The following is an 18,355-nucleotide window of genomic DNA, read 5'->3' as shown; positions in this document are numbered from 1 at the left end:
TGAGTGCCAAAATCTTGCATGCCATATGGATACAAATATTGTAATTTTGGTCTTTTGCAGGTTACCCTGGATTACTCTTTCAAATTTGCAGTTTTGCAGGAAGACTTTTCCATGGACAAACACTTGTTGAAGTGTAAGGCTGGTGGACAAAAAGCCATGAACAGCAGGTTGTCAGAGGATGGAAAGCCTATGCTCCCAGTGGGCAATCTCATCCAGAATTTGCATTTAAGTTGAAGGAAGACAGGAGATTTATTAGTTTCTTCAGTTCAGTTTTCACGACTTTAATAGAGTTGTTTGGAGTGGTTTAATGAGGATAGTTGTGTGTTTTCTGTTGTTGTGAGTTATTTGTGGGCGTGTTGCAGCATTATGCTGCTGCTATGATATTTATAACGGACTATATATTCTGTATATTTCCACTTGGAAGTCAAACAATGAGATTGGCGGTGTTTTAAGTGATTCTGGCAAATTGTGAGAATGATAGTTTATGAGTGTTGTTTAATGATAAAGTTTGGGAGATTGTGTTGCTGCTATTATTAATCAGTTTCAGACCTAATTAAATGATGCTCATATCAGAAAATCAGTTTCAATAAGATTCTCTTAAGGTTTGATTTAAATTGGCCTCTTATGCACAGGATTGGCTAGCTAAGTTTTGGTGTTTTCAGTGGAATTCAGCTAGTTTCAATAAAAACCTCTAACATTTCATCTAAATTGGCCTCTTATGTGCAGGACTCGCTAGCTAGTTTTGGTGTTCTCAGTGGAATTTGGTACAACATATGTGAATTCAATTTCTAGATCTTTGAATGATTAAATTTTGAATTTGAGATATTACAAGTAGAAAGCAATCATAAAAGATTGTTTGTGAGGTGTAACTCTAACCATTATGAACACTCATTTGCCGATTTTGGCAACTCGAATTCACTGAGGACATGCTACATTGAAATAATATGTTGTTAATTAACAATGAAAGGCATCACCCTTTGATAGATAATAAAAATCAACTATAAATGCCTAACTCAAGAAAATATTTATTTATTTTAATTAAAGCCCACCAATAAATTAATCAATGACCTGAGTTCTATTTCATATCAATAACAGATAAAGCTTTGGGATGTTGAGGAAGTACATATTTCAGGGCAGGTTTGCTGCAGGCAACATAAGACAAATGGAGACTATAACATACATATTGTACAGTCCTCTGAAAAAGATCAAAATGGTGTTTGCAGTTATTGTGATACAAAATTCAAATAGATGAAAATCAACTTGCAAACAAATTCCACACCAATGTGTGTGGATTAGAGAATAAATTCCAAATACCACTTTCTCAGTTGCTATAGCTATTATGGTAGTGTGAACCTCAAGATAAAAAAATGGTGAGCATAAATTAAACAGGAAATCTTGGAGAGTAAAGTGTGAAAATTATGTGTCAGTTATCTCTTACACAACCTTTTGCACTGGTCTCTTTTTTCTGAATTTAACTATTAATTTTTAGTTGTTTAGGTCGCTAGAGGCAGACACTAAGCTGCCAACCGTCCACGTTTCACATTCGCTACTGATTGTTCATATGGAACCTATTTGAAGCAGTCCGGATGACCTGGGGAGAGCTAAAGATAGCAGGAATACCCCAAGCCCGCAAATGGGTTTGCCAAACCCAAATGGTTGTTGAAGATTTGGTTCTATTTAGCAGGTCAAGCCATAAAATGGATGCTTATAATGAGTAAGAACACCACTATGAGAATGTAGTGCCTCTCGTGTTCGCAGCCTAAACCTTGTTATATTTTGATTTGAGAGATACTTGATACTCTTATTTGTACTTTCAAATGACCTGAGTGTCGGATGTTATACTTTGATTTCAGTACCATAGATGCTATATGCTATGCTGTTCAGTTTATCATATTTGCATGTTGATGACATTTTGAGATGACTATAGGTCTATGATGATATCTGGTTCTTTGGTATTTGGACATATCTTTGATTCTGTTATGTGATTGATTTCATGCTATGGATATGTTTTGTATGCTTTGTGTGAACATGAGTGATGTAAATGGATTGTTTAAGTATAATTGAGTAAATGGTTAAATTATCTATTTAATGCATTTATTGCTTCAACTATGTTATTATATGCAATTGCATTTGATCATGTGTTTTAGTGTGCAAGATTTATATCCCTGGCAGTGGCACATGGAGTTAGTGATTCAGCTGTTCATTTTACAAATGTCATCCCTGTATGGTCGACGTATCCTTAATTAATTGTTTAAATTAAACCTTTTGGTGATTATTAAATCCAAACTCATTTGCATTATGTGACTAGACCTGTGAGCGTGTTTGTGCATTTAGAGCTTTGCATTGTCGCGAAAGTTGTTAAGGCAATTTCTATAATTTTTGGTTTTCGAGCTTTAAATTTTATTGAATTTAATTTTTGGCAGCTTTTCCATGGATGAATTCCTATTTCTAGGAATAGTTTGTTTTCGTTTGGGTTGATTTGGAGTCTAGCTAGTCCAATTGGCTATTTGCCTTAATCGATTATTCACTCGAAAAGTGAATAAGTATGGAAAGAGGAATTTAATTCCTCACTTCTCATTTTTGTAATTTGGAAATTTGAGAGCTTTTTCTAAAATCCTTTTCCAAAAGATTGGTTTTCTGTTCGTTGTGAGAGCTACAGGCGTGGGATCTTCGCGAGGACGAACTTGTTGGATCCAACTCGGGGAGACCTTGCTTTGCTATCATTTTCGGCTATATCTACGGATTATTTATTTCACCTGGCTGTTTTCCATTTTAGCCCTTTTGGTTGTCAGGTAGGGCTCTCCCATTTTCTTGTTTCAACTCAGATTATGTATCTGTTTTTGGTAGTTGTTTGTCTAGAGGCTGAGAACTAGTGTTCCCCACCGTTTTAGCTTGTTGGTTCTACCCAATTGGTCGGGTATGAATATTTTCCCAATTTTTGGGATGAGGGTTTGGGCTTTTGCACCGTTATGATAGTTGTTTTTGCATATGGAGTCTGAACCCAAATTTTATTGGATTTTCATAGCTCTTGTCCCCAAAGAACAAATGGGTTTTATTTTCGATGTTTTCGAGTTTTGGGCTTTTTACCTCAATTTGTGTGCTGCTTAGTTTTCTCGGGTTTTCTTGGCATGATATTGATCGTGGACTTGGATCATCCATAGGATGTTGTTGTGAGGTTTTCACACATCGTCCCAAAATCTTGGGGACCCCCTTTTTAATCGCCTTTAGGGCCAGTGGAGAAGGTTAGATGTATTTTTCACCCGGTTTCAACTTGATTTTCCAGAGCTATCAGTTCTATCCTTAGGCCGAATAAGTTCAAAATTGATTTCAACTTGGCAGGATAAGATTGTGAATTTTGTACTTCGACGATTTCTTTTGAAAATGTGGATTTAATTGTAAATTTGAATGATTTTCAAATAAGGAAATTTTTCGTTAGACTTAGGTTCTTGGAAAATCTTATTTTTTTTGGTGAAATAGAATTTAATTTTGTAAGATGAAGTTAAATTGCAAAATCGATTTTTACTCTAGAGGCAATTTTATTTTTTGTCATAAAATTTTAATTATTTAGCAAAATCGATTTAGAGGAAAATTGCAAAAATTGGCTTTAATAGATTAAATTTGCCTTGAAAGCTTTTGGTATTTAATGAAATTGGTAAATTAATATTAAGAAATGGCTTTTGGTTAGCCAAAATTCAACTTCAAGGATGTATTAATTAGCAAACCCTCATTAAATAGAAATTTTTAGCATCCCCAAGGCACCATTTAATTTCGTTTTGCAATTTGTGGTTAATTAGTAAATTAAAAGTGCAGTTTTCATTTTAGAAAATTAAAATTTTGGCAAAGTATTTAAAGTGGGCCACTAACTTAGCTTTAATTTTGGTTTTTTTTTCCTCTATAGGACCAAGTCGGCCAGCCTGGGAGGAAGGTGAAAGCTGCTATAAAGGGAGTCCCCTCCCATTTCATTTTCATCAATTCATTTGCTCCTCATGCTTGGGCGAATTTGAAGCAAGGGCAGATTTCCAGACTTGGGCGAAATTGGTGGAAGACAGTTTTTTGGCGATTTTTGGGCAATTTCTCCATTGCCATTGTTGGGCGATTTGTCTAAGGGCCAGATTTTTTGCGTTTTTGGAGATTTTTGCTCCACTTTGTGGGCTGCGATTTGTGCCCTAGGTGGCAGATTTTACAGATTTTGCTCCTTCTTTGCTTGGGCGAATTTTGTGGAAGGACAAATTTTTTTTTTTGCTTAGCCGAATTTTGTGGGAGCCGAATTTTGTGGGGGCCGAAATTTGTGGAAGACAAAATTCTGATTTTCTAGAGGGGCTGCAATTTTTATATCAGATTTGGGCAATTTTGTTGGGAGAAGAGATACATATGAAAGTTTGATTTTTGCATAGAAGGCAAGTGTTGGATAAGCTTAGAGGCTTTGTTTTCTAATTTGCAAAGGGATTTGTAATTCTTTGATGTCATATCCCGGGTTCCGAAAAGTTGCTGTAAGATTATTAGTTAAGGTGAAAGTCATCATCTAGAGTTGCAAGGAGTGCTTAAGCTGACATCCATTCTTTCGCTCTTTTCTAAGAATTGCACTACTTGGTTCTTCTTGCCTTTTGGTCCACCACTCTACCATCCCGTAATAGGGCGACGAGCATGGAGGATGATAGTGCAAGTAAGAATCCCAAGCGGGCAAACGCTAAGAAAGACAAAGAGGATATGACGACCAAAACTTCCTTCTTCTCGAAAATGAAGAAAATAACCGATACTAATATCGCTACAGTGGACATGATACGGATGAGGGACAGACTAAAGGAAGGACAATCCCCCTTGGCAAAGAGGATATACAAGAGCGGAATTGTACATGCAGCAGCTTTTCCTCCTACTTTGCCTTGTCCGGAATTGATTATGGAGTGTGCATCCTGATTTGATCTAGACAGTAAATCCATCATTTTTGGCGAAGGGAAGAGAGTGTTGGCCAACATTGGCGAACAAGCAATTGAAGAGACATTTAATATTCCCCAGAGCAAGGGCATGACAGTTGTAATGGTGGATCAAGCGGCCAAATCATTTCAAGGTAACCAAGAGGCCTACTTCTCACATCTAAAGCGGAATTGGATACACGAAGGGAGGAAAGGAGTTAACAAATCAACAAGGCTTACAGTGGCAGATTTCAAGCCGGAATATGGCGATCTCATTGTTCTTCTCAGCCGGATCATGGGCCTAGCTCAAGCTATGCAATTCGAAAACTGGATGTACTTCTTCATTGATGAAATTGAAAAGGGAAAAGGAAAATTTGATTGGGCTAGGATCATAAGTGAAAATTTAGAGTTGCAACTTAGAACAGTTCAAAACCAAAGGCAATTCTACATGGGATCCTATCTGTTTTACTTAATTGCTAGATTGTATGAGAGTCCGGGACTTAGGGCCTTAGGAGAGATTGGTAATGGGCCGGGGCAATATTTGGTGCATGAATGCTATCCGCAGCTTCATTTGCACAATAACAAGGATTACAAGATGTTTTGCGATGCATTCGCCATGAAGACAGTAAGGGTATTACAAGGGGCGCCTGCTAAGAGACTTTCATCGGAAGCAGAAGCAAGGATTAAGAAGTTTGGGAGTTGGTTCATCCAATTCCCGCAATTCACATACATTAGAGTGGTAGGAAGTACAGTTTGTCCCAAGAGGCTTCCAAGATACCCGCCCAACAAGGTAGTTTTGATGGAATTGGCTAGGCAGCTTGAGCACTATGATAGAGTAATGAGGAATGAGGGGAAAACAGGCGTTTCCTTCTCAATTATAATTGGCAATGATAGTTGCCCAAATCGGGCCACCTTTGAGGCTGCGGAAAAGGAATTGGAGTGGTATCATCTAGGATGGTACAGAGCAAGGCAAGGATTCAACCCTGTTGGTCTTATCAAGGCATCTCATGGAAGCGAATTTAAGCATGTTCCCACTATAGAGGACTTTTGGGCCAATGCAAAGGATGATTTTCACGTGAGAAAGCTAGCTTTCTCGAGATTGTCGGTGAACATGATGAGAGATATCAGATGGAGAGGCCTTGATATTCCCGATCAATTGGAGGATGATCGTAGTGTGTTGAGAGAAGACTATGAGACAGTAGTTGGAACAGAGTTGAATCCAGTGGATTGGGACGATCATCAGGATCCTTCCTTGGAGGCAGTCACAAGGACAGTAGATTTGCATACCAAGTCGTGGTATAATGCCAAGTTGAGAAAGCTACAAAGACAAAAGGTTCTCCTTACTTATGAGATGATGAAACCGAAGGAAGGTCTAGTAGAATTAATCGGACAGAAGGGTGAAGGAAGTGGCCGGCAATCGGAGACAGTTAGAAATAGCAAGAAGAGGGCTTTGGAGGTAGAGAAAAGCCAAGAACGTTCGGAACCTCCAGCCAAGAGACAGCGGGCAGCGCCGTCAAGAGAGAGTATAACTAAGGCTAGAAGCCAAGAGGTCAATTCGAGTGATAAAGGGGCCGCAGTGGAGGTGAGCTCTGATTCGGAATCAAGTGGCTACAGTGAAAGTACGGAGTACTCCCCTCTCTCGGAGAACCAGCAAGGAAATATGGCAGAAACTAGTAGAGAAGAAGATGGGCCGATTGATATTGAAGAGGTAAGTCAGGCGTCTAAGGCCGTTGGTGATGCTTTGTTGGTCGAACCGAATCCGGATTTGGGGAGATGCACTGCACCACTATGGTTAAGGCAAATGCTTATGCCGAGAGGCGAGGTGGTAATGGCTCACGCAATTGATGATATCCAAGGACTAATAGAAAAGGATGATAGCGAGAACCAAAAACAGATGGCAAATACGGTGGCAAGGGTAATCAGAAGCGACAGTGATGGTCACCGAAGGGTTCAGATTGCTATACCAACAGTCAATAAGGCAGCGGATGAGATTGCAGCCCAGGAGTACGAAATAGTAGAACATAATTTGGGAAGAAATACAGATGATATGGAATATGAGGAGGTTCAGGAAGGCATAGCATCAATCAGAGAAAGATTGAGGAAGGCAAACGAAAGGATAGTAAAGTTGGAGGCCGAAAACAAATATTGGAGAGATTGCCAGCCAATCCAACAGCTGCATCAGGCAGCCCTTCCTCAAGACAGCGGGAGCAATTCAGAAGAGGTATCAGCTCAGTTACATGAAGTAAGGGGTTGGATCTATGATACAATCCAAGATGGGCGAAATTTCTTGCCCTCCTTCATCTCAACATTCCAGTCATTGGTGACTGTTAGAAACAAATTCAGATTATTTGAAGAGGAATGGAAGAATTTTCTTCCCATCAAGGATTTGGTTATTCCTAGGCTGCAGGCATTCATTAGGTTACCGGAGGCATATTTGGAAAGAGCCCAGTTGGTTGATGAGAGAGGATTGAGCATAGTTGAATCTTGGTATGTCGCATTGACTACCAAATTCAGAACACTTGAAGAAATTCATGATGAGATTGCACAACACGGCCCAAGCGTCGACACTTCCATTTCGACCATGATGAGCGACGTTGGGGTGGCGCTTGATTTTGAGGGTATTAGAGAGGAGGATGTCAGTGAGACAGGATTTGGATCGAGATTGGATGAGTTAGGAAAGGCTGCCGTCAAAAGGAAACATCTGAACACCCTTTCCTCACTCAATGCTTTTATTGAGTTTGCAAAGGAATATGAGAAGGATCACGAAAGGATACTACAAGCAGCAAACAGCGTGGCAAAGTCAGCAGAACTCCGAGTGAAGCACACTCCTTGTCCTCCTATGGAAGAAGTTAACGAAAGGCTAGCTAAGTTCATTGCCTTAGTTAAAAGAACAAAAGAAAAAGGAAGAATTATATTAGAAGATCATCTTATGTAAGCCCAAGTGGCAACTTTCTCTTTCTTCTAGAATAGGACAAGTGTTTGTTTCTGATTGGCCACCATTTTGGTGCCTTCTCATTGGTTGCCACTTTTGCACTTTTTTCATTGGTCCATTGATGAGGTGGCATCTTCTCATTGGCCGATGGGGTGGCAACCCTAATTAGGGTTTTTGGATCCAATCTGGATCGTCGATCTTGTTTCGATCTCTACCGTCCATTGTATTTTGGACCTCTATATAAGGCCATTGGCTCTCATTTGCAAAGGGAGGGGGTTGGAGAAATTGTTGCGAAAATAATACCAAAGTGCTCTCTTTTTCATTGCATGTTGACTAAGAACATTGGGTGTTATTGCATGTTTTCTACTCCCACATAGTTAAATTTTCTTTTCAAGTTGAAGCAATTTCATTTCAAGTTGTTAGAGTAAGAGTAAAATAAAATGGATTGTTGCATGGTAGCTTTGGTAGATGTTTGATAGGGGTCAACACTAGGCCACTAGCATCCTAGCGGCTGGTTGGGAGGCTTTGTGTGGTGATCTAGTTTACTTTCCTTTGAAGCGTTGCATCTATGGAGGTAGGGCCGCTGGTTAGCCTTCATTAGATTCGATCCCCGTCCATTTGCTAACCTTCCATTCTTAGGAGTAGGAGTAGTTGAGTAGCCAAATTTCATGCTTAGAAGAGGTTAGTTAGAGAAGTAAACCAAAACATCGGCATTCTCACCTTCCATCGCCATTCACCCTACATTGCCATCATCGCGCCATCAACATCATCTAGCATTCACACCGAACCACCATCTCCATTTTCTCACCAAGATCCAAATTTTTCTCAAACAAGAAAACGTAAGGCCGCCTACGTGATTACCAGCAAATCACATTGATAAAACTGAGCGAGTATCCAACGGTGTAAGGAACATTGGAGTTATACTCATGTCCCATGAGAGATAACTTTTCAAGAGAGGAATTGTGTATTTGATATTCTGTATCAAGCATCCAATTACTAATATGTTATGTAGTGACACAAAACTCGCATCAACAGATGTCAGTCAAATCATTGCTACACTTTTTATGTTGCATTAGGATGTGTGTCGCATCCATCCTCCCAAGTTGTTATTCGGTTGAGTGTTATTTCTGCTTGTGTTCTCATCCAGCCCTTGTGTTTGATCTTCATGTTGGTGGTGCACCACACACAAGCATGTGCACATGCATTTGTCGGGGGACTTGCAAGGCCCGATCTCCCGTTTGTATTTCAATGGAGTTATGTTCATTTGGGGTTGGGTTGGGAATATATACATGCCTACGGAAACTCATTGTGTGATGACTATGGGTATGTAGGGTAAGGTCGGTGGAGGGGCTCCTAACACAACTGTTGTGTCCTAGCCCAAGTTGGCATTAGGGAGCTTCTAATAAGTGATAACTTAATAAATTGTTAGAGAATTAAATAAGATAAAATTGCTAAAGTCAGCCTCCCGAGGGTGGAGCCGAGGGGAATGGTCAGTGATATATAGTCCTGGTAGTTAAGCCGCGAACGCACCATGTCAACCTCTTGAGGGAATACCAAGAGGAACGATTTGTTAGCATGTTACTAGCTCTCCACCAAGAGTCCCTACATAGTTACCCATAGAGTGTCTAACTAGGACCTGTTGTACTTGCATTGTTGCATGGTCTTGGTTCCAATCATCATTACTGTCTGGTGTGAGTGATAGCCATGGATGTTTACTTTAGTGTGTTTGTGGTTGGATCATTATCTCTATCAGTATGGCAGGAGTAGACCAACTGATTTCATGTGGTTGGGAGGCATAGCTACCTTCACCATTGTTGGGGACCGATGTACAAAGACGGTTCTTTCCTCCAGTACGACCGTTGCTTGTGTTTCACTTGGTACTTCGTGTTTCGGAGTAAGTTATCTTGTGAGTTATGCTTTCATTGGAATGCTTGGATATCATGTTAGATGATGTTAGTTTATTTGACGCATTCTTGTATTATGATATTTAGCATGTGTTAGATGATGAGTTTGATTTGTGGGATTTTTAGTAGTGACATGCTAATAAGACAGGTCCAACAATTTGGTCAGCAGTTTGGAATGTTACACGCAGGGGATGGCTAGGACCTTTGAAGTCTCATGATGTTATTACAGTTGGGAGGAACCGCATACTAAGTTTGGTTGTTCAATTCATTGTGATGTTGTTTCAGTACACTGTGATGTTGCTTTTAGTTATTTCCCTTCACTGCTATGTTAGATGGTTAGATGCAGTTCTATCTAGTAGTTATTGTTCGAGTGTCTATGCCTCGATTGTGGATCAGGTACTCTCTGGTGTGGACGTTTTAACTTCTTGTTTTATCCCCTTGTTTGCCTTGGTGCGTTTATTGTTTTTCCTGGGTCACCATGCATTAGCATTGGGTGATACTTTAAAATATTGCACGCCCAAAGAAGAAAGAATCGTGCAATACTAGAAAGTATTGCACGCCCAAACTCTATTGTGCAACACTTTATAGTATCGCATGCCCTTTGGAGAAAAGTCATACAATACTTGTCAAGTATTGCACGCCTTTAGGAGAAGTGTCATTCAAACCTTGAAAGTATCGCACTCCTTCATCAAAAAGGTCATACAATACTGGAAAGTATCGCTCTATGCTGATTTAAAGTATCGCTTGGGTTTTGAAAAAACCTGTGCGAGCGGACAGCGGGCACTTTTCGGTTTGACTAGAAGTTTTCCTAAGGTGTTTTGGATACCCATTTACAATGTTCTTGAATACCTCAATTGCATTTCGAATTCGGTATGTTTTCAGATTCGAAATCGTTGCGTCCTTTCGTGGTTAGTCGTTTGGGTTAGTAGTTGTGTTTGGAGATCCATTGGTGTATGGATGTTTGTTCAGTCTTCCGTCGCGATCTTCGTGATCTCGTATGTTGTATGTCGTGTGCATCAATACTTATTTTTTAAAAATTATCTTGGCTTATATTTATCCTTGTTCCAAGGATCTTCGAGCAGGGCATTACAGAGATCAGGTCACCTTGATCAGAAGAACAGCTGGTGGGATTCAAACAAAAGAAGTGATGGATTTGGCATCCTACATTCTAGACAGCTTATTTAAGCAAGTACAACTGAAGACATAAATACTATAGACAAGGACCAGGATAAGGCAAGTACAACAAAAACATAATGAGAAACCAGAGAAAGGTTACAAATAGAACCACATATACGCACACATAAGTTCATTAATATAATTTCATGATAAATGTTAAGCCATTTATTTGTTGAAAAACAATAACACTAAGAATATTCCATGAAGTCTCCTTCTTCTAGCATCATTAGATGGTGACTTACACTTGAAATATAATCTGTTATTTGAATAGTTAATATAAATGTTAACAGTTGAGGAACCTACTCCCTCAATTTAACTAGTAAACGGCGGGAAAGAATATACTGTGAAGTTCCAATCATGGCGTACAATAATATTATACAAATTAAGTTTTGCAAAGTATTCAAAGAAAGAAACAAAATACCCCATGATTTGCAATAATAGGTATAAAAACTAAGTTATTTTTCAAACCCAGCAAACAAATGTTTAGTAAAATTGATATTGGGTTGACCTTGTTGAACAAAGCTAGCTTCTTGCTCTATAGCCGATAGAAAGAGAGAATATTGTTGGACACAACTGATGTTGATGAGGAACAAGGTCAGAACCAAGCTATGAAGTAGTCTACGTAGAAGAGTTAGATTAGTTGTTATGTTGTGATTGATGTCAAGCTGATTGACGGTACTAATTCATGTAAGTTGCAAATTATCTGAAGGATGTCATGTTGAATAGAGTAGTGGAGCACAAAGATAGAAGATGAGATGTAGAAGTGATGTTAAGTATGTAAACCTAATTGGACAACTGGTGAATTGGTCTATGACAATATAATTTTGGTTTTATTGTTTTACATGATGTGATGAAGTGTTGAGATGATGTTGAAACAAGTTATTTTGGTTGGTAAAGAAAGGAGTAAAGTTGGAAGGTGAAAAGATAAGGAATCAGTGAGTTACACAGAGCTAGAAATGGTGGTCAGTAAATGAAGAAGAAAGAAAGGTCAAGTAAGAAAGTCAAGTGTTAACCAAGCAAGGATGGTTACCGAGTGAGCTTTACTATTAACCGAGGCAGTATTAACTGAGTGATGGAGGTGTTCGGCGAAGGAAGCACACAGTTCAGTAAAGAAGAACAGTTTGGGAAAGATAGTGCAAAGGACAACATCAAGCAAAGATCTGGACTATTCTAGAAGATTCCAAGATAAGGATGAAGTCGGTTAGCAAGATCAATGGACGGAATTAATAAGGCAAGATCTAATTAGTGAAGATTTGAGACGTGTTTTGAGATCCAAGAAAAGTTCAAGTTCCAAAGTGTAGATACAGCCTAAGATTCAAAAAATGTTTCACCTAGTGCCAGATTCATTGAACCTAATTTGGTTAATGATCATGTGGATGAGAGTAATTCATGGAAACCCTAAGGAATGAGATGAAGCGACAAAAATCTATCTATATAAGCAAGAGAGGCAAATGTTGTTGGTTTATTTGCTAGTCAAGTTGGTGGCAAACTTGCTAAAGGAGTTGATACTGAGCAAAACTATGAGTGAATTGAAGTGGAGTGCATAGTTGATGTGATGGCCAATCAGTAAGGAAAGATATGAGCATAATGGAGATCTCAACCAACAAGAGGTAGCTGCATATTTATCAGATCATTTCACTATTATTCTCTAACCATTGTAGCAGAAAATCTCTTAACTGAGTGGACTTAACAGTTCTCTTTGTAAATCCTTTTGTAAGGTGACATTTCATTGAATGTTTGTAGGTCCTTTAAATATGCCACTCATTGAAGAGTGACAAGGTCTAGACGATCTTTGATTAAAATCCCCTAACAGGGTACCTAGCAAGTGTGTTTGTAACCTTTGACAGGGTTGGCTCTTAACCAAGTTCAAAGAGTGAATTATTTTTGGGTGAAAATTCCCAAGTGGTTTTTACCCCAACCAGGTTTCCACGTTAAAAATACTAGTGTTAATGTGTGCATGAATGTTTCACATGTTATTTTCTGTTTACATGTTAAAACTGTCATTATTGTTGTATTTGGTTAATGAACCTGATACTCGGTAGGAAGTACAAATCTGTTTGCTGGCATAAGGTAGCGTAGAAAGGCAGTGGGTTCGTGCGGCATTGCCTCGGTGGAGTGACTGGTTAGGGAAACTTGAAAGGTAGTTGTTAACAGTTGGTAAATTGTTTAAAAGGGCCCGAGGATAACTAATTCACCCCCCTCTAACAAATATTTCATGATTTTTAATGAGTGATAAAAGCGTAGCGGTGATGAATTAAGTAAAATGGACATGAAAAGATGAAAAAACAACCAGAAGATATATACAGTTATCCTATGACACAGTTATGTCAGTACTTAATGCTTTCTTTGCTTGACTCTTCAAGAGTATATGCACACGGTACAGGAGTTCCGCTGTAATATTAAGTTGGATCTTTTTGGTTCCATACTCAATCCTTTTGCATTCTTACTACCCCAGTGTTGCTGACAATATTTCAGGCTGGTTCATCTTGGTTTCTGACTTTTAGGAATTCATTTCTCTGACAGATATCACAGCAAGTAATGTGCTGTCTATCAGCCGGGACTCAACAAAAATGACAGTCTTTACAGGCAGGTTTTGTACTATTTTTGGTAAATTTTACAACATTCTCTTTGAGTTCATTAAAAAATTTAAAACTACCGATAATAGATAAACTATTTAAGTTACCAAGAAAAACCATGCAGATTTGCAGTGAAGTTAAAAAGTTATCGAATAAAAGAACAAATATGCAACCGGAAAATTATTTACCTCACAGCTGAACTCAAAAAGAACTTTAGAAAAATCTGTGGACAACACTAGAAGTCTTCCATCGTGAGTGAAAGATGCAAGAATATTCCCATTTGGCGAAACAGCCATCTTCTGCAAAGGCCCAATGCCAAACCCTTGCTGCTGAAGACCATCCTCGTCCACAACCAAAACATAATCATTCACGGCAAGAAGCACTTCCACATTCCCAGACATCGTATACTGAGGCTCAATTACTGTCATAGACAGTGGAGGCTCCTCAAGATTAGGATCGGCGAGCCTGATTGCCTTTGGACTCTTCAAATCAGGAATACAGAACAGCTGATTTGCATCTGTAAGACAAACCACTCCATTTCCCCAAATGACACATTCCACCACATTCTGTTCCCAACACTCCTTGCCCATACTTATTTGGGGCTGCTGAAGCTCCCCGTGAATGTTATATTGATAGACAGACCCATCTTGCACAATGCAAATCAGAGTTTCTTCGTCATTCCATCCCAAGCCAATCAATCTCCCCCCGGGCCGATCCCACACAGTAGAGGCCAAAAGAACTCCAGCAGAATTAAATATCTGTAACTTACGTCTCGCTGACTCAGCATACAGCTGGACTATCTTAGAATCATCCCTTATGACTGCAATAGGCCCTCCAAAACGGGCACAGGCAACCTTGTGGCGAGTTAAATCCATCTTCTGCCAGGCCATAGAATAAATTTCTTGTTTTCGGTAATACCGATTGTCTAGAACTTCCCATTCTGCAGCTACAGACATTGCCATTATGGTTTTCCAAGGTTTGGATAACCTCAGCGGCCAAATTAGATGTCAAGCACTATTTAGAAAATTAATTTACAAATGAACAGATTAATTTCAATAAGCAGCGCTGCATCTAATCAATTCTCTAAATTTTACTCTAAAATCGCCGGATGTTTGCAGCTATACACAACTTAACCTTTCACTTTAGAAGTTCTACTCCTGCATATTTCTCCAAATATCAAAACCTACATATAAATTCCGTGCCTCTGACCAATGATCTAAATTTTAGGGTAAGTTTTCAGCCCGTTTCCTGCATTCAGCAATTTAAATTATCTGAGCTTTGCCGATTGTAAAATAAACCTGATGTCCAGAATCCACGAAGTTTTAGAATATAACGGAATTTTATTTTATTTTGAACTTTTGCACAAGCTGATTAGACTCTTCACATATTTTTTAACATCTGTCGAATTAAATTAGAGAAAAAGGACCAAAAATTCTCAGTTTTTGTAAAGTTCTAAGCTATGGCATTTGCAGCTAATAGATTTGACAAAATGCAGCTAAAAATTAAAAGTAAATTTTAACGGTAGTAATTGTCGTACCTAGAGTATGAACGCGCTAGAATATCAAAATCGATCGAAAATTCAGTGGAAAACGCAGATTAAGCAGCAATATATCAATCAATATTTTGATAACATTCTGGCACGAAACAGGAAGAAAAATGATTATCTTATTGGTGTTAGAAATTGCATATGTCGGTATTTTCACGAAGTTGAAGAGAGGATGAGAGTAGATGATCGTGTTGTGCGTTTTTTTTAATCTGTGCAATGTTTCAGTGAAGCATAGAAGGGAATGTTGAATTATTTCACTTCCCAAAAAATTGTGAAAACCTGAAGTTCTCTCGGGTATGTATCAGTGTGGGTAACTTTTTATTAGTTCCTGTCTGTCTTTGCCAGGAATACTTATGCATTCATGTCAATGCAAATATGACATTAACACTAACCAATCAAATTAAATAATTTAAAAGATTATATGTCTAATTTTTTATTATTTTATAAATCACATTTTTCATCTATTGATTCATAGTATTTTTGGTATTTTTGGTGGAAGACAAAATTAATTTTCTTCAACAAAAAATACAAATATTTTCCAACTTCATCTTGTATTAATTACAACTTTATTTTTTTCACATTTGTGACAAGTTGATAAGATTTTATTTTTTGAATCATTTTATCTTCCACCTCACACAACATGTCTAATCAATATTAATTATCACAATCTATTATATATTTTTAATTTCTTATTTTAAATATATTTATTACTAATTTTACATTGATATTTATTTTTTACTATTTGATATAACTTGTTCCTAAAACTTCATGTAATGCATAAGTTCAAATATTATATATATATAACTAATAAATATGTCTTTTTAATATAATTTCAATATGTTATATCTTTGTATTTGAATTTCTAATTTTATTAAAATTTTGCTTTTTTAATAAGAGTAGTTAAATTATTATTATTATTTTACTTTTATAAAAATAAATTAAATAATATTATTTTTTAATTATATTTTATAATAGTGTTTGTAATATGTATAATTGATAAGTGTTACAATTTATAAATTATATCATTTATTATTAATAATATTTTTTATTTAAACAATTTATCATTTAATTTAAATACATTTAAAACTTAAATATATATTTTAATATTAAATTAATAATTATATTATATATCAAAAACATACTTAAGAAATAACCACAAAATAGAAATAATTCAATTCTAATATATATATATATATAAATTATTATTAGGTTTTTATAAATTATTTATTAAAATTAAATTAGTTATATTTTATTTCTTATTTATTACATCATATTTATTCATCAACATCAAATTTATATAATTATATTTTATATAAAAAAAGATACTTAAGAAATAACCACAAAAAAGAAATAATTCAATTCTAAAATATATATAAATTATTATTAATTTTTTTATAAACTATGTATTAAAATTAAATAGTTATATTTTATTTCTTATTTATTACATCAAATTTATATGTATTAAATCTATTTATTATTTACAAATGTACATATTAAATTATATAGATATTATATCGTAATTAAAAATTACTTAATTTTATGAAAATTTTGGAAATACAAAACATTAAATAGTAAACCTTCTCTAATTGTGTAAAATTAAACAATTAGTTTTACTTATAAAATATTTTTATATTTCAATACATTTCATTTTTTCTTATAAAAATGTGAGTTTTAATATAAAAATTAAGTTCTTAATTTCATTGATTAAAATATAATATATTTAAATTTTTTATTATAACCATGATTTTATTTTGACTATTTGTTTTATTAAGAAAAATAATTATATTTAATTATCTCTCTCTCACACACAGAGCTTATGTTGGTATCACTCTATCTTACTATTTTATCTCTCTTCCTCTTCCTCCTTTATATTATCTATCATTTTTTTTCTCTGTGTATATGTTTTTTTGGTATCACTCTATCTTACTATTTTATCTCTCTTCCTCTTCCTCCTTTATATTATCTATCATTTTTTTTCTCTGTGTATATGTTTTTTTTGTTATTTATCTCTATCTATATCCCTATCCTAGTTTTTGTCCAGTGTCAATGATTAAAAATATGAGCCATCCTATCAAATCACAAGCGCATTTCTAGGACGAGAATTTAACAACAAAATATGAGTCATCCTATCAAATCATAAATGCATTTCTAGGATGAGAATTTAACAACAAAATATGAGCAATCCTATCAGATCACAAGTGCATTTCTAGACAAAAATTAATGCATTCACAATGTTAATTTAGATTCGCACTCATCTACACCCCTACAACCATTATGCGTTAGGCAGGAACTATGATGCATTGCGTCTCTTGTTTTAAATTCAAAAATTGAAGAAGATGCACATTCCTAGGGGAAAACAATGTTTTAAGATTTATTAGTTACTACTAAGCTGTAATGAAAAATCTATTTTCAATGGAAAAGATTGGAAATTTAAAAATTAAATAGAGAGGTAATTGCTTTCTTGGATAAGATTATAGTTATCTATTTGTAAATTTTATCATTCTTAAGGGGCTTTTGATTATGGCACTCGTAAATAGTCTATAGTCTCCATAACAAAATGGAGATGCAAAAAGAATGAACAGATGTTGATGGAAATAGCTAGGAGTATGCTGAGAGGTGTTAATCTAGAACAAGAGTTTGGGTTGAACTTGTTGCCATTGTTTATTGCATAATTAATAGTGTTAGTGTAGTGTTTTATTTCCTAGTAGGTTATTTATTTTTCCCCTACACTTTTAATAATCTCGCTTAGGTTAATAAAGCATGTCTTATTAGGTGAATGGTTGTGAGGTGTCACCTTCCTACATGTGTGTTGGTGAACAGATTGTCTTTCTAATTACACAATGATAATTTGCTCTATGCCCAAGATTTGGAAAGTACAAAAATGTTCACAACAGTTGAGAAAACTTCATGTTATTTGTTTTCTCTCTATTTATAGGTGCAACGTCCTTTATGAGATTTGTTAATGAATTAAAACCAATTTTGCACTTTTTCCAGAAAGCGCATAAGGACTCTCACATACTCCTAGGTAGTGAGGTGATAATTCATTCATACAATAAAGATTAAAAAAAACTCACAGTCTTTTCACCATAACCACTTATTCAAAAGAAATGAATGCTACAGTGACTTCATAATAACCATTCAAGAAATTTGATCAATGTAGATTGCAGAATAAACAACAATAGATATCTCAAACGATAAATCAAATGTTCTCAAAGTAACAATGATATATATATATATATATGCTATTTGTCTATTGCTATTCAAAAAGTACCTATTTTATCAGAGTATTTTCTAGCTTTCTATTCTAACCC

General features: G+C 36.2%; 1 protein-coding gene across 1 annotated transcript in view; it reads right to left on the bottom strand.

The window, feature by feature from the left end:
* VCL1 (vacuoleless1 (VCL1)) overlaps positions 1-15,367 on the bottom strand; it is a 49,119-nt gene extending 33,752 nt beyond the window's left edge. Inside the window, exons 1-2 of the mRNA XM_089790612.1 lie at positions 15,036-15,367; positions 13,687-14,746 (exon numbers count right to left, since the gene is read on the bottom strand). Of these exons, the coding sequence (XP_089646738.1) occupies positions 13,687-14,460 (774 nt within the window). The 5' untranslated portion in view covers positions 14,461-14,746; positions 15,036-15,367. The remainder of the gene's footprint in view (positions 1-13,686; positions 14,747-15,035) is intronic.
* Positions 15,368-18,355: the final 2,988 nt, after the last annotated feature.

This window comes from Cupressus sempervirens, chromosome 1, assembly GCF_028749045.1.
Source record: "Cupressus sempervirens isolate cs-2001-9-10 chromosome 1, ASM2874904v1, whole genome shotgun sequence".
Lineage (NCBI taxonomy): Eukaryota > Viridiplantae > Streptophyta > Pinopsida > Cupressales > Cupressaceae > Cupressus > Cupressus sempervirens.
Note: the sequence above shows the minus strand (reverse complement) of the source record. Positions and strands in the feature narration are given on the sequence as shown.